The 17,076-nt window shown below is 39.0% G+C and overlaps 1 protein-coding gene across 18 annotated transcripts in view; it reads right to left on the bottom strand.

The window, feature by feature from the left end:
* Positions 1-17,076, bottom strand: part of LOC144247111 (uncharacterized) — a 106,981-nt gene that overhangs the window by 88,806 nt on the left and 1,099 nt on the right. For 13 of the 18 annotated variants that reach the window (XR_014952942.1, XR_014952941.1, XR_014952951.1 and 10 more), the window contains 3 exons: positions 5,840-5,981; positions 2,331-2,461; positions 1,702-1,824 (listed from right to left, as the gene is read on the bottom strand). Coding sequence is in view for 1 of the 18 variants with exons in the window: in XM_085572274.1 (XP_085428400.1) it covers positions 1,779-1,824; positions 2,331-2,461; positions 5,840-5,981; positions 12,287-12,417 (450 nt within the window). In the remaining 17 variants the exon portion in view is untranslated. Of the gene's footprint in view, positions 1-1,701; positions 1,825-2,330; positions 2,462-5,839; positions 5,982-12,114; positions 17,074-17,076 lie in introns of those variants that run through there. The other 5 variants (XR_014952946.1, XR_014952956.1, XR_014952945.1 and 2 more) reach the window with 5 other exon arrangements.

The following is a 17,076-nucleotide window of genomic DNA, read 5'->3' as shown; positions in this document are numbered from 1 at the left end:
CAGAATGTACAAAGGCAGACCCATCATTCAAAGCTCATAAAGGACAAAAGAAAATACAGTGTCCATACATATTGTAATGGGAAAAGCACAGAAAGAAATGGCACAGGAAAGGTCAATGTTTATTCAATGTTTGCTTTTCAGTCACACACACAACTCTGTATTTTGCTTTGTATTGGCTCACTGCTACCAGGTGCAGATCTTTCACATCTTCTTATTGAAATGCTTATTTTCCTTATACTGCTCCCAGAACTACCTTAGCTCATTGAGGCTTTTTGCAGTATTTGTCCTCCAGCATGCACTACACCCCTCACAGTGCCATGGCACACTCTTCATTACATAGGCAGTACATGGGTTTGCAGGGGACACAAAACACACCCTTCCAAAATATATTTTCTACTTTTTTGACAGTGTTCTTAGTGAGACGTTTGTTTGAAATCTTAATTCTAGGTCACTCACACAGCTATTTATATCTTATCTTGGCCCTATTTCCCTTACTGTACAAGCCTGTCATAAATAACAATATCAAAAGCCCTAATAATGCCAAGGCAGATTAAATTTACACTTCCTCTCTGTTCAAATGACATTGTCCTAACAAAGAAAGAAATAGTATTGGCTCAACACAACTTGCTGATTATAATTAATCTCATTTTGATCTTTCAAGTACTTATATGTATTTAGAATCCTTATTCCAGATTTTATCTGGAAATTGGTGATAGTTGACTGGTCTACAACCACCCACCTATCCCTACTTTTTCTCTTTCCCTTCTTCCTCTTCCCTACCACATCTGTTTTCTCAGCACTTTTCCTGTCTTTCAAGTCTTCAGAGAGGGCATGCAGCTCTAATTTTCAAACTATTTCAAACAATTTTAATTTAAGGTTGGCTGACACAACGTCCTGCCTCTTAATTGCTACTCTAAATTCCCTTATTTGAGAAGGACTACTACTGAGTCGCTCTCAGTAGTAAAAGTTACAGACATGGCTCCCTACAAAGATTATTTATAAAAATTTACACTTCACATAAAGAAAAAAAAAAAAGAAAAAAGAAAAAAGAATAGGAATGTGTTAATATGTTCAAGTAACCAGTAAAAATTCTGTTAATCTTTTACATCAGGATGCATTAGATAACCTATTTAAAGAAAGGAAAAAAAATAGAAGAAGACTGGAAACAAAGAGTGAAAATTATAAATATAGTATAGTATTATGTTTACACTAATAAGCATAATAATTTATTTAATGGCATATTTTTGTTTTCTCTCCTCATTTCTGAATCAATGTCTTTGAATAGTCAAATATTTCTAATCACTACATTCCCAAAAGAAGAACACAAAGTAGCCTGAGAAAGGAGAGTATTGGTGGAAATGGAAGACAAGAAAACAATATCTCATAACAGATGTCTGATTTTTGGCCTCTTAGCTATTCTTCCTTCATGTTTGCTGATTCATCTCTTGACTCTCTCTTTCCTGGAAGTCTCAACTACTTAGTCACACCCTTCACTTATGTATCCTTTGAAAAAAACCCATAATTTTTACCTAGTGCTGACAGTTTGTCATCTTTCTCCCAAGAATTCATACTGAGGGATGCTATTCTTGAGGTGTATCCAACAATGAAAGAATTTGCTTTTGGTTTTCACTTAATTAGCTAAATTACAGCTCAGGGTCAGAAGGACATAGACCCATTTTCCCCCAGAGCAAGCATCCCTACCTGGAACCCTGTTTTACAAAACTGGTGCAAAACACTTCTAGTTCCTTGTAACAGCAGTGTTCGACCTCTTCTCAGGACTAGGCCTCCTGGAGTAATTTTGTTGTTCCCAGTTTCTTGTTCTTTCTGCAGAGAAGGATTCAGAAATGAAGGGCTAGCCTACAGAAATTCTTGGGTTATACTGTCACCAATTTTCAAGCCTGAAAAGTTATTTTTAAAGTCCATATCATTCAGATGTGAATTTACCCAAAGTCACAACATTAAAGACAAATTAAATTGTTATTATATCATCAAATCCTCAATAATTAGGCTAGGGAAATATCTATTAAAATACATCTCATGTATTAGACCACCACAATGCCATCTCATACAACTGAAGAAGATGAAACCTAACAAACACACAAAACACCCTGAAAATCCTGAGAGTAGAGTGGATATGCAAAGGAGCAAATAAAACCATATAAAAGTAGTGGTTTGTTTATTCACTTTTTTTTTTTTTTTAATTGAGAGAGAAGGCCTGGGTGGTTATAATTTCATTACAGGGAGCATTAGCCATGTTTAATAATATAATGGAAGTTCTCAAGTGCTTTTATAATATGGTTGTATCACAGTGAATATACAAAACTCCCTACCTCCATTTGCAGCCACACATTGTGTCTACTCTGCAGAACTGGATGAGATACCATCCTGTAAGCACAAAGTGTCCGGAGCAGTGCCTGCTCAACATGATCAGCCAGCTGTCTGAAGGCCACCAACAAATGTTCTGCAGATCAGAAATTCCAAAACTCTTCAAGAAACAAATATTTAGAGCATCCATGTCTACAAAAATGTTTTCTTGATACATTTTTCAAACCCAGAGAATAATGTTCAGAGACATAAAGGCAGTGAAATGTTGCCAGAAAACACCATTCCAACATCTGTGCTTCTTTTAAACTGCAAAACTCAGACATGATGACTCATACAAAATCACACATGATCATAAATGCAATATAATTTGTCATGGCAATAAAAATCATAATTTTTCAGGGCAATACAAATCTGAGGATAAAAATATAAGTGTCACACTATAGTGTCACTTACTTTTGACCTTTGCTATTTAGAAAAGGGCAAGCAATTTTTGGTTCTGCTGTGTTAGGAAAAGCCATCATGAAGAATGAAGGGCTGTGTTAGGACATTTCAGACACAACCCTAAGCCCTGCTCTTGCACAGAGTGATGGTAGTTCTGCACCAGACACTGAAAAAAACCAACAAAATAAACAGGAAGTGAACCTAGCTTTGCCTATCAGGTTGGCTGTGAACTGCAAGGATTCATAATTCCCTCTCTCATATTGATTATCTGATTTACAACAAAGCCCAGGTTCATATTAAAACCACTCCTCCTGTCGAGGCATTGAGTGTCTTTTGCCCAACTAGGAGGAGCTGTGTATCTTCATGTGAGTCAGCTTGTTGTTCATATCAACCAATGAAACCAGCATTATGAGATAACAAGATACAAATCCTTTGGCAGCAATGCTTAAAAGATAGCATTAGGCTGAGAGCAGGAGGCTGCAGTGATGATACAGTGTTAGCTGGCTCTAAATAAATTCTCTTCAGTAAAGTACTGACAGCAATTAAACATTTCCAAAACTGACTTAAGTTGATTCTACTTCTAAGGTTTGGAAGCCTTGGTTTTAACAATCTTATTTATTCTCTTGAGCCTTTAAAATTTTTTCCTCTTGACCACAAAAATCTTTTCTTTTTTGCACAAAAAAGGGTTGAAATGAGAGTTGTCTAATTCCTATATAATCCTTTCACTAGAAAGCAATAAGATCTAATGGAAAAAAAAGAGATTATAAATGTTTTAAAGTCTGCAACTACATACAAAGTGTTACCAGTACTATGACAATGTGTTTTGCACGCTGATAATTGGTTAAAAATCAACTATATAATAACTTGGAATATATTACACATAAAAGTATTCTATCAAATGAGAAAGTAAAATCTCTGCTTTTTCAAAAACACTGCTTTTGCAATATTCAGACAGTAAGCATTGGTTATGGTTTAACTATGAAAGAAGTTCTACAGGTCTATGTCCAGCAGCTGCCTTGTGTGCAACCACTGCATTATAGTGTGACTTAGTGCTACAATGAAGTAAATTATTTAATAAGTGAATCGCTGAAGTTTATAAAAGAAGAATTAATTTCTTTCACTGTCAGCAGTTTACACCCTCACATATCAAATCATTATGCCACCCTTTCTCAGAGTAGTAGCTGGTATAGATTTATAGTCCAAAACATTTAGATTAATTAGGAAGACAATAGGTATTCCAGAAACCAATCCACTTCTGCACAGGTTTGTTTTTTTGGTTTTTTTTTATGTTTTCCAACTCTGTCTTACCAAGAATAAAGAGTATGGATCCAGAAAGGGACATCTGTACAAAGATGGCACATTAGGAAAGTTTGGTGCTTTTGGAAGGAATTACTAGAAGTTAAACTACTATGAAAAGTCACCTAATCCATTTTTGAAGCACATACAATTTAAGATAAATACATACAATAGGGTGTATGTATTAGTGTACCAGAGTGTTATAAACTCAAATTAACCAGCAGCTATAGGAATGCTTACTAAAACTTCTAGAAGTACACAACATATCTGACCTTATTAAACTGGTATCTATTGACAGTTTAATTTACTGTCTCTTGGGAGTTTTATTGACGTGGCCTAGGCCAGAGATGAGCAACAGGGAAAGCTTCATACCCACTTCAGTTTTGTACTGCGGTACAAATTTGATGTGTAAACCATCAGCCATTTAAGTTTCCAAATTGGCAAGGCTACAGATCCAGTTATCAGACCACAGTACTTGGCATAACCCTTCAAATGTGTTTTGTAGCTAACAAAAAGGTAAACATGTCTATGCAGAATTAAACTTTGCAGGGTACCTAGACTGCCAAGTTTCAGCTGCATGTGTTGGCCCAAATGTGTCATGCTAAACAAGGATTGCAGAGCATGTCTCTCCCAACCTCTGAGCTGTGCTCCAGTCACCTAAATCAGGAGGCAGAAAACAGGAACTCAAAATGACTGCTGGGCCTTTGTGGTTTTGGAGATGAGACTGAATATATATTCTCATTTTTTGCAAGTTGCTGAATTTAGGTAACTTTCTTTGTATAAGACCTACTCAGAATTCTCCAATATGATTTCAGATAAGATTAAAAAAATGGCATTTTTATTCAATAAATCTTCCTTATTCTGAGCTCAGTTGTTTTTTGTTCTACAAATGCATCTGAAATAATAAAGCATCTTGAAGTGTACAATTATTCACTTTAATGAAAAAATATTGGATGCTTAATGACCATGAGTTTTACTCATTGCCTAAGTGGCAGAATCCAAAAGTTTTTGAATTTCTGAACTGTTTGACTTGAAGTTCCACCAGAGATAATAAACATGTAACAGAAATAATTCTTCTGGTTTCTAACTAGCTTTCCATATTCCATATGGAAGTATATTAGTATCCCAAAATTATCTTCTAATTTGTGAAAATATAGAGCACTATTGGTACCTAATGGGTCATTTTCTTCAGAGCAAGAGGCAAATGACCTATTAGATAAAAGACAATTTTATCTGTATGATTCTTTTTCCATGTCAATCAGGAGGACACTTAGCAGTGGCAGCTCTGAGTGTGTCGCCACCATGTTAATTTTTAATGATGGTACTGACTGACTGCAGCACTTGGATGAAGCAGTAAACTGCATAATAATCACTGTGGCTAATGCCACTGGATTCAGTTAGCAATACACCTACCAGTTGATCAATTTATAAATCAAAAATACATCTTTCAGCCTTGGCCCTTCTACTGATATTACATTTTTTGCATATCTTATTGAGAAACATGTATGTCTGAAATCAATCTGTATTCATGGGCAAATCTATTGATGGGCAATCTATATTCAATGGCAAAAAAGCGGATTGTCTCATAAGTGGCACAGAAAGGGAAAAGCAAACAAAATCTTCATTGGTTATTGAAAAGGAAGATAGGGATTCAAATGACTTGTTGATAAAGGACAAAACAAATAATAAATTGCATAAGAAACAGCATGCAAATTTTTCCACTATATGCAACACCTTTTATTTTGGTCCTAACTCTCTTGAACAATGAAACACTTACCATAAAGCTTTTGCCACTTATTTCCATGCTGCTCCAAAGCAGGTTCTTCTTTCCTACCCTACTGTAAGCACCCTGAAACAGCAAGGGAAGGCCATCCTTTAACACTGGCACACAGGCAGACTCAGCCAGCACTGACAGATACCTGTAAAAGCCAGAACAAATATTTGCTACCGCTGACAGATCATTTCAAGTTTTAACTGGAACATTAAAAATATTTTGTGTGAGCTATGCCAATTTTCTCCCTCTTGTAGGCAGCTAGAGTGAACAAGTTCCATCCTAGCAATTATTTTTGTTCACAGCTTCTCCTTCTTTTGGAAGTCAACCAGCCTGTTTTTACTTAAATTTTCTTAAAATAATCTATCAATAGTATTAGCAGACAGGGAATAGACATTTTTATTCAGCTTAAAGGTAAAGGGACATAAGAAGAAAGCAGAAACCAAGAAGATCTTGGATCAGCAATTTTACATATAACTAATGCTAAAAATAGCAGGGGGAAGGGGGTGTGGGGGGTGTTGCAGCTTTAATACTCTGTTCTAGTCCAATTCCTCCCCTCAAAGTAGCCTTGGAAAAAAAAAAAGATGTTCAACCTTTTTTGGTGAAGATACTGATAAAGGATGACACTTGAGATATCCTGATAATAATAGAAGATAAAGACATAGGACTTAGAGAAACATGCTTTATTCACTTTATTGCACTTGTGCAAATTTTTTAAACTCCTAATTCTTCAGAATTTATTACAGAGATATTGAAAACTAAAACCTATATGTCAATCTCAATTGTCACTTCTAAAAGTATTTTCAAATTGTAAGAAATGGACAGTTTGATTTTTAAAAGCACAAGCACTGCAGAGAGCACCAACAGGCAGATCTCTCCTCGGAAGTGAGGCAACATATTAGCAACTTAATTCTCCTGGGGCTAAAGCATCCTGCATTCTTGATTGCACCTTAAGCTTTTTCAGACTGTTTAGCTTACAGCCTTGCTCCAGAAATCACTGCGAGGCATGGAAACCTGTGCAGCAGCAACTGCGCCTTCATTCACGCTGCCAAACCCTTTCAGCCTGCCCTGTTTTGGGCACATTTCTCACCTGACTCACTGGTTTTTTAGCTGCTGGCTGTCTGATTGCCACACGGCACGTGGCAGTGTTTCACATGTGGCACAGTCACAGCCTGTCCCACACCCAGAGCAACATGCAGAGAGCTGCCTGGCTGAAAGATGAAAGCCAGTTCCAGACTACCCACTTCTTCCCCTTCTCCTCCCATTTATTTGGCGCCCCAAATGTTCAGACAGAAACAGCCAATTGTGGAGATGTAATTTAACAAGGAAAAACCTAGGTGGGAGCTGTTTGTGGCTGCACACTTATTCATGGCTTTGTCATTTTATTCTTAAACAACTTCTTTCTTTGTTTTCCTTGAGTGCAGTGATGCCAACGCACTGTAAGAGGTCAGGTGCTGAGCAGTGCCTCAGTCCCTGACAGGCACACATGGCCCAGGCCAGCAGAGCTTCATCCCTTACCCCTGAGGCAGTCAGCACATGAAAGTCATGAACCAACCAACTCCATCCCACCCAGGCATCAGCCCATCTCCTGCCATGATAACCAGACTCACATCTGTGTTTCAGGCTACCTCTGGAGGAGTTTATCACCAGACTGATTTCATTCTGGCAGGCAGTGAGTGAGGAGTGAGGAGAACTGCTAAGGGAAAGAAACAAGCAAGCCCTTAAGCTTCTCCAAAGAGGATCTCCAATATTTTAATATTTAGTGTTGCACCAGAAAACTCATGTACACTTTACCTTCTTGCTATTCTTTTAAACATTATTTTAAAATAAATATGAATCTGCCTTATTTATGATCTTCAATTCATGTCTTGGGTGAGGCAAGATAACCAAAAAGTATTCTCACAAAGTGTTTTTGGAACAAAAAGCAAAATGCTCCAGCCTTCTGCCTCCTTGTGCCCACAAATTGTGCAGGAGATCTGGGAAGGGGGGCATTGTCACACCCCAGATCCCTGTGAACATCATCATTCCCATGGAGTCAGTTCCCTTTCAGCCCTGGCACATTAGGCCAGCCATCCCTGGTGCACACCCTGGGCACAGGAATGAAAAGGGAGGGAAAGAATCCCTGAGCATTTGATAACTTTCTTACCAGCTGCCCTGGCACTGCCTTGCCTTTGGATAATCCTCCTGGTTCTACCTCAGCCACTAACCCAAGTTGTGCTCCAGGGCTTAGTAGTGGTAACTCCAGTCTCAATAATCCTGAGCTCTTCTTAAATTTCTAGACCTCGCATCTCTTTAAAATACTTCTAGAAAAGGGCAAAGAATAGACTTAATTGTCACCAGAAAGATCTGGGAGGCAGGTATCCCACTAAATCAAGACATCCAAGGGAGAGAAGCTGGCATCCCACTGAATTTTCTATAGATGTGCCTTGTGGAAAATGTCTTGATCACTTTCTGAAGGTTATGTTGGAAACACCTCCCTAGACAAGGAGCAGAAGGATGTCCTCTGGTTCCCTCTCCCTAATGGGGCTGTCCTGTCTTGTCCTGATCACAGCAATTTCTGGTCAATGCCTGGGTAGATCTCCATCTGGGATATAGACAAGTTTGAAAGGTCACTATAGGATGTAAGTTTTCTTGACAGGCTCGTAGGTAATTTGCCAAGACAGAAGTTATTGACAATGGAGGGCTTCTTTACAGGTCAATGACCAAAAAGATTTTTTGTCAGAGTCAGGGAGACACAGTCTTCCAGGAGCTTAAGCTTCTGGTTAACTTTTAACCTGGTTAAAAGTTATTCTAGAATCCTTCCTCAGGTGGCTTCTAGATGACCAGGAGACACTTGTGACTTGATTCGTTACAGCCTTGTGCCACACATTGACTCCAAACAGTGTGAATAGGAAAGATAGACTAGGAAGAGACTGATAATCTTTGAAGGAGATAAATGGAAAAACTGGTAATCCCTAGCATTTCCCGTGCACTAAGCAACTCTTGGTAAGCTGTATACACGCTAATAGCCACATGCCAAAGTGCACTGAGAACCCAGCCCAAGAGAAGTCAGTCCTTGGGATATGGAGCCTTACTGGGGGTGATGAGAGTGGTGCCCATGCACCATTATGTCCTCATGTTGTTCTTCATGCAATCCAGCACCAAAGGAACATACTTCCAGTCCAAACTCTCGTATAATGTTGTCTTCACAGTTTCATATGTTCCACTGTATAAACTAAAACACTTATTGTGAGACAAACTTGGCTTTTAAACAATTTTGTAACCCATTTGGATAGCACTGGTTTGTTTCTGCTATTTTACTCAGCTATGGTGAGGCAGCTGAACAGGGCTTCAAGGTCGTTGGCTGCTGGGGGACCAACAGAGTTCATGCAATACTTTGGGTTGGGAAGGCACCTTAAATAGCCTCTTTTATCAACCTCCCTGCTGTGGGCAGAGACACCTTCCACTAGAGGAAGTTGGTCAATGCCTCAGATGACCTCACCTTGCTATCTCCATACTGAGACCCTGTGTGCAATTTCTTGTGGGTCCATTCTCTATTTAGCATCTCCAAGTTTTATACAAGATGCCAAGGTTTATACAGCGATAAAGATTTATTTTATTCCTTTACAAGAGTCAGAAAATTTGGTACTTTATTTGCATCTGCCTCCTAGACTCACATAGAAACTCTTTTCCTAAAAAGACAAACCAAGGAAGTTTGCATTCTTCTACCTGCCAAACAGTAACAGTGAGCTCTGATTCCCACTGAGGAGAGGCTTACATGCCAGGGAAATGGAGGAGATAGCAATTTGAGCTTGTGTCCCAGGATCTGCAGCTAGTGGAAGCAGTCCTTACATCTCCTGAACCCTTCAGTCCAAACCCATGGAAACAAAAGTGCTAGTATATTCACCAATTAGCACTGGGGAGGACTCTTGTCCAGGTTCACAAGCTATGTTATGACCACCACTGGGTAAAGTATTTGCATTCAAAAAAATCCCTTATAATCAGAGCATGACACAAGAATATTAAGTTGGGGCAGGATAAGTGCAAGAAGAATGTCCCATGGCTTTGAGACTGGTATTTTTCCCAGGAGTGCCCCAAGTGAGACTGCATTTGCTGTACCAGAAGTCCCTTAAGGGATCACAACACAAATGTGCAAACACTGTGGCACAGGGATCTCTTGCAGGGTGTTCTTCAGAAGCAGCTCAAGGCAGTGTGTATAATGCAACAATATCTGCAAGGCTCTGCCTCTGTGGAAGATATGACAATTCCACCACAAGCCCTCCTGATCTAGGGGCTCAGGTCACCAATGGTGGACTAGCATTTCCAAAGAGATCCATAACTCCTTGCTGAAACCCCCATTCACCTCCTTAGATGTCCCAGTCACACAGTCTTACATAAACACATCTTCAACTGCCTTGCTCACATCCTCGTTCATAGCCCTTTCCTAATCTTAGCCATACACAGACAAAAGGCACTAAATTGTATCATCTGGGTCAGGAAAGATAACAGATAACACTGGGTGTGACACACAGAGAAAAGGCCACAGCTTCTCAGTGCCCCTATAAAAATACATCAAATAAAACATGTGGCAAAATGTGAAATAACTTGTGAATTACTGACCAGTTATTTTTCATTCCAAAACTGTATGGCCCAGAATTCTAACAAATAAACCAGGGCTAAGAACTGAGATGTAGTATATTTCTTTAATACTTGTAGTATATTTCTTCTTCTTCTATATAGTATATACTTGTAGCATTTGTCTTTAATACTTGTAGAGAGGAAGGGGTTAAGAACTGCAGAGTCAGGAAGCCTTCACTATTAATATAACAACCTTTATTAGCTGCATCTCCTATTACTGTTGTTTCTTGATAATTGCATGCCTTTTTAATACCTTGAAAGAGACCCAAATCTTCAATGCAAGGTGGGACATTCAAGAATATGTTTCTGAAATCACAACAGCCTGTTAAAGACTGATTGATTAGACAGTAGTACTTGTGGATGCAAGGCATGGAGGGTCTCAGCTTTCATGTTTAGCTTGAGTCTTCGTCATCATTCTGAAAAATGTCATTGTTGAATATTTTGGGAACAATTTGGGAATGTAATTTAAAAGAATAAAAAACTATATACTACAGGCATTCACTCCTTTCTTCCCTTTTGTTTCATAGCTCACATCATTATTTCATCCATTTTCTGTAGGTTAGAATAATTTCAGGTCATTTTTTTAGTAGTGGTGTTATCTCTGCTGAGGGAAACAACAAAAGCCAAGGCAATAAAAGGCCCAAATATCTCAGAACAAGCACACGCATACCCATTCACTGTTTCAAATTCAGCCCTTTAAAATGGATACATAAAACAAAAAACACAGTACCTGCACTGTGTTACTGTCTTACGAAATACTGTGGCTAGGTCTTCATAAGCATACATTGTTAAAAAAAGAAATTCAAGTCTCAGCGTGCACTGACTGTTTGAATTTGCCAGGTGATGCTTATTGGGCAAACCGCAGTTATAGATCATATTTTAATTGTAGTTTTTCTCTTTCTTAACAACCCCCCTCCCTCCCCCCCCCCCACTCTAACCACACACAGATCACACAGACAAGGAAGAAAGGTACATTTGTAATAGTTTCCACTACTATTACAACATAATTTGTAATCTTCAAAGATAGAGATGTATTTGGAATTATTTCAGGGCAACTCCAGACAGTAGCAAAAGAAATGTAAGAAGTAATTTAAATCTTCAAAGGGGAAATTTCAAAGTTCAAGTTTCAAATCTGCAAATTAATCTTTTGCTTACAAATAAGCAATTAAGCTAGGTATGTTAAATTTGGGAAAAACAGGCACAGGTTGCAGGATTAGGCTCACAAAATCCACACTTACAATAAGAGTTCTCTATTTAAAAACATTACATTTTATTCAAAGCATTTGTATAGATTTTTTTAATATATTAAATTAGTTTTAAGAATAGGGTTCCTCTTCAGGCTAGTTTGCCATCATGCAATAAATGCAGCTTCTTGATAGTAAAGATACATCTCATAAGGTTTTTTAATTGGATGGATTTAAATAAAGTAAAAGTTGAGCAAGTAAAACCATACCATGGCTGGAAAGGATTGATTAGCAAAATAAAAAAGTCCTGAAGTCCACAGAATTCATCATGCTTAAGTAAGTTTTCACACTGTGAGAAAGGAGTCAGCTTTATGTTTTGTATGAAGGACACAGAACATCTCTTACTAAAATAAACATTTTATCAGAAAAGGGACTTTACAAGGAAAACCAAAGAAAAACTAACAATGCCCCCCCACACACCTGTTTCAGGTGGAGAAAAATTGTCTTTTATTTAATTTAAGAACTGACCTAAAGTCTTCATCAGAACTGTAATCGAACACAGACATTTATTAATCCATTAAACCTTTAGCGCCTGTATTACGTTTCCAAGATTTAAGACCGTGAGAGACGGTCTGAAGATTCCTGCACTTGCCTCAGGGCCGTCGCAGGGGCCCTGCAGACCCTGAGCTGCAGGCTCTGCAGGGAGCTGTGGCCTGGCTGAGGTGGAGCCGACACTTGCCAAGTGACTGTGAGCAGGTCACTGCGCTTCTGCAGACGCTGCATTCCAACAGGCTGTGACAGGCGGTGGCTTGTCCCTGTCCCTGCGTGCCCGCACCTGCCTCACAGAGCAACGGGCTCTACACAGTGGCCCATCACTCTTGCCCACCTTCTGGCCAGATGCCATTGCTTTGGCTAAGGACTGTATAAACTGCATCCTTTTGGGAAGACGTCGGTGCACTCCCACGGGTGATGACAAATCTACGTGGCTGGACCATCGAGGATCACATCTCGGACGGTGGTAGCTATATTCGCTTTTCCCTCCTTTCTCTCTATTCTTTATTTCCTTTTTCTGTCCCCTCTATCACATTTGCTGTTGGCACCTCTCCTCCCTAAAAAGGCACTTGTCAATGTAGGAAAAGTAAAAGAATATGCATTGTCAGAAACCAACACCCAACCCCTTCTTCTGTGCCTCACTAAAGCAGGAACAGGATGTTCATACTTTTTGGATGTGGGAGAAATTACTATTTCAGCCTCATCTGCGGCTATGAAACAAACAAGAATGAGCCCAAAACCTCGGGTGGTGAGGAGCTGACGCCAGCCGATGGTGTGACCCGGGGCAGAGCCCCAGCTGGCATTTGGGCACACCCCAGGCACCAGCAGACACCGTGCTGGGGGAGCTGGGGCAGAGCCTGGCTCAGGCACCGGGCCCTGGGGCAGTGGCCCAGCGGGCAGGAGTGAGGAGCCTGACTGCCACCATCTCCTCACACTGCTAGTGCTGCTCCTGGGACACCTCCCCTTCCTAGTGGTGATTGCTCCAAAATATGCTTATTTGCCATATTGCTCTTGATACATTTTTATTGGCATTTTCCTGCACAGCAACACAGGAAGAGAAAGTAATTACCACTTCTATTCTGCAGCTTGATAACAAAATATTCCTGTGAGCTTCCCACATGTCCACACATCTTATCCTAATGGTTTTCCAGAAATGTATTTTTTCTTTAATTCTCACCAAAGAAAAGAGATTCATACACTACATTTGAATGAATGTAATATATAATACCACACTAAAACCTGTTTATCAGTCAGTTCATGTGTTTGTTTCAATGCTCACCTCAGTGACAGGACAAGTGATTTTTATACAAAAAGTAGCAACAATAATTAATAAAAATGGCTGTTCTAGTGCAATGGTAATAATTAGGTCCCTTGGTCTTGCCTAAATACAGCAGAAGATTAGAATTTTCCAGACTTAAGTATCAATGAGAGCTTTGGGTGCACAACAAACATAACTCTGAATCCCAGCTAATTAGGGATTCTCTTATGGGTTCAAATTTATTTAGTGGAAGGAGTAGGGGCAAATATGTCTCTTTTTCTCCCCTCCACATACCCCCCCCCCCCCCAAATAATTGCAAAAAATTTAACTATCAGACATATTTATTCTTAAAAATAAGAGCATAACAATGGTCACACTTTCCTGAGTTCCACCAGCTTGTGACAATTGGAGCATATACTCTTTATTCCAAAATGACATAAAAAATATTTATCACTTTTTAACTAGTTATTCAATAATAAAATAATTCACTAATGGTACTGTAAATTTGCAAGCAGCCTAAAGTCAAATCTACAGTCATGATCGAAAGAGCTTCTCAAGCTGACGAGCAACATCTGGAGAAAGACAGCAACAATCCCAGAAGTACTTAGTCTTTGGAGAACTGATTTGTACCAAGAAATCATGTGCTTTGCAATCATGTAGCTCTCATGTAGCAATATTAGTATTCTGGTGGAGGTTAATATGTAATGCCTTCATTTCTAAGAATAAATTTGACCATGTCAGGAGACTGTTGGATCTCTAAATTTAAACTTGCTTAGAGAAACTGTCCTCGGGAAATGCATTGAACATGACATATGTTCATACACGAACAGCTAAAATTACTGGTGCCTTTCAGTTGTTAGATACACAATTTGCAGTACCTTCTTTTATGGTTTAAAAAGTTATTTCCAAAAATACTGCTAAGGAGAAAACAACACACATATGCAGTAATGCCCTGCATTGGATGGCATCTTTCCAGAGACTGCTTATTTGGAATCTTACTTAGTCAAATTATCTACATAACAAAAGTAATATTTCTCCTATTAAAACAGTCAACTCTGTAAATTCTCAAGGAATGAAAGTGAAGTGGGATACCTAATTGCTCGGAAATTCTACAGAAATATTTTAATTTTATTCTACCACCAAAGGTTTTACCCACAGCCCCAGACAAGCTGCAGCTTAATTCCACTCCAGGGGAGAAGCCTCTATTACAGCTCAGCATCAACTGTGTTATGCAAAACAGGTAAACTGATACCAGTCATTTAAACAAGGTAGGACTCAGCTAGGATAAACTTTTATACGTTCAGGACTCTTTTCATGATTTCTTGATTAAAATGTGTCGTTAAGCCAATATTCACATAATCGATCTTAAAATCCTCCTTTTAATTTTTCAACTGATTGGTGTTTTTTTTTCCTTAAAAAAAATTACAGAATTCTTCAGAACACTTGAATTTGATCTTTTGGCAGGTAATCTTTTCAGAAAATAGAAACCCAAATATTGCTAAATCAGTAAAAGAAACACTTTGAAAACAAAATGCATATAGTGATTAAAGATATTTTTAAAAACACATAAAAATTACAGACAAAGTTTGAATATTTAACATGCAAATACATCAAATAACATCTTTATCACAAGTTTATGCCATGGTCCAGTGTTAGGTCATATAAGAGGGATTGTCTGGGATCTAAACACATGACATGGGGCAAAGTAACAGATCACATCATCTATTTGTCACTTTGACTGAATAAAAAGTTTCCCATACATTTACCAGACTTCATCTTAAAAAAAAAAAAAAATAAATCCTACTGAAGAAAGGAGCAAAACTCCTGTAAAAGATTCCAGCATCACCTTTCCGTCATGTTTCCATTAATGCATTAAGCTGCTATACTGACTTCTTCTATCAATTACATTATTTAAAGAAAAAAATTAAATCGAAGCAATAATCAGTTTTCTTGATGTTTCAGCCAGAAAACTAACATAAATAAAGAAGGTAAAGAAGTTTCTCCTTTATATTTTGCACCATGACACTCTGCATAAACTATCTCATTTTGTGAACACACATGTACTATTGTAAGAAATTGGAAGATCCACTTGCCTAGAAGGAAAGTTGATTTTGGTGACAGTTTTGCATGACTGAAGCTTCACAGTGCAGCTTTTGCAAAACATTTAATTATTGAAAGTGCAAGTCTCTAAGTGCCAGATCATAGAACAGATAGTCACAAATATGCTTGTATTACAACAGGTACTAATCTCCTCCCAAAAGCACATGCCGGCAAATTGAAAAGCACAGAGTTGTTTTCAGACAATATTTGACAGAAGAGAAAAAAGAAAACAGTAAATGAAAACAAGCAAAAAAGTGACAACCTAAGACACTATAAGAACTAGACAATTTAGTCATGAAAGAGGCAAAATCCTTGTTCAAATTCAACAACTGAGTAATAAATCACATCCAACCTGGCCCTCATTTAAGGAGTACAGGTGGTCCTTGTGTGGAACTGTGTTGATACTGATCCCTGTTCTTTGCCCAAATCACAGTCATGGGTAATCATTTGTACAATCAAGCAGCTCAAAGCTGAAGGGGTGGAAAATTTCCTCTCTCTTGAATCTTGACAGAATACTTCTGAAGAAGAATTAACTAAATTATTTTTCTGAGAAAAAGAAATGAGAAATGTATAGCCAATCTAAAGCAGAGTCTAATTCACGGACAATAAAGAGGACTAAGGACCTCCTCACACAGGAAGGAAGCAGCACAATTTCATTTCAAGAGAATGGGAGGAAACTATCCTGAACATTCCACATATTTGCTCCTTAATATTCACACCTCAATATCTATCGCCCCTTAAAAAAAATCACTCTTGTGAGAAGAAAGAGAGGTTACAGAATCAGCTCTCTGTGCCCATGCAGAGCAGGAAGAGTGATGTAGAACTCAAAATTCAGGAAGTTTCGGTGCAGGAGATGTGGAGGGGACCCTACTAAGACATTTCATACCCTGTTTTATTCCAAGCCTTTTGAACTGCACATGAAAATGTTTGCATTTTGAATTTACCAAGAAAAATACACCTTTCTACAGGCTTGTCTTTTAGAATTTGGGTGTCTTCCAGGCTGAAACACCTTCCTGAGCCATCCACCATTCTTTTTTAATCCTTTCAAATTCCACAAAATCATTTGGTGGGGGAAAGAGAGCAAGGAGGTGGTGGGGGGAAAGGGTGTAGACAATGAACTCCGCAGAAACCATCCACCTTTTGCTTCTGAGCCCATGCCAACCGCCTGGGATAACCCTTGACCGGAGACAGAGCCTTCTTGGCAGTCCCGCCTTCCGCAACCCATCCAAGGGCAGCTGAGGGAGCGAAAGGGCAGCGCATAAGCGTTCAAGCTAAACAGCTCTCCTCTGAAAAAGCGACTCCACAACACGCAGTGACTTTTTTTTTTTTTTTTTTTTTCTTTTAAAGGATATCCTCCCCGCGGATGAGCGGCTCTTTCCACGCGTAGTGCCAAGACCCATCCTTCCCTCCCTGGCCGCACAGACGGCACTGGGCGTGTAGCCGGGGCTCTATGTAATCCCCGCCGGCACAGCCCGGCCCCGCCACTGCCGCTCCCGAGGCGCTCCCGACCCCGCCGCGGCGGAGCGGGGATG

Source organism: Lonchura striata, chromosome 2 (genome assembly GCF_050655825.1).
Source record: "Lonchura striata isolate lonStrDom1 chromosome 2, ASM5065582v1, whole genome shotgun sequence".
NCBI lineage: Eukaryota > Metazoa > Chordata > Aves > Passeriformes > Estrildidae > Lonchura > Lonchura striata.
The sequence above is the reverse complement of the archived record's forward strand: the minus strand, read 5'-3'. Positions and strand labels throughout refer to the sequence as shown.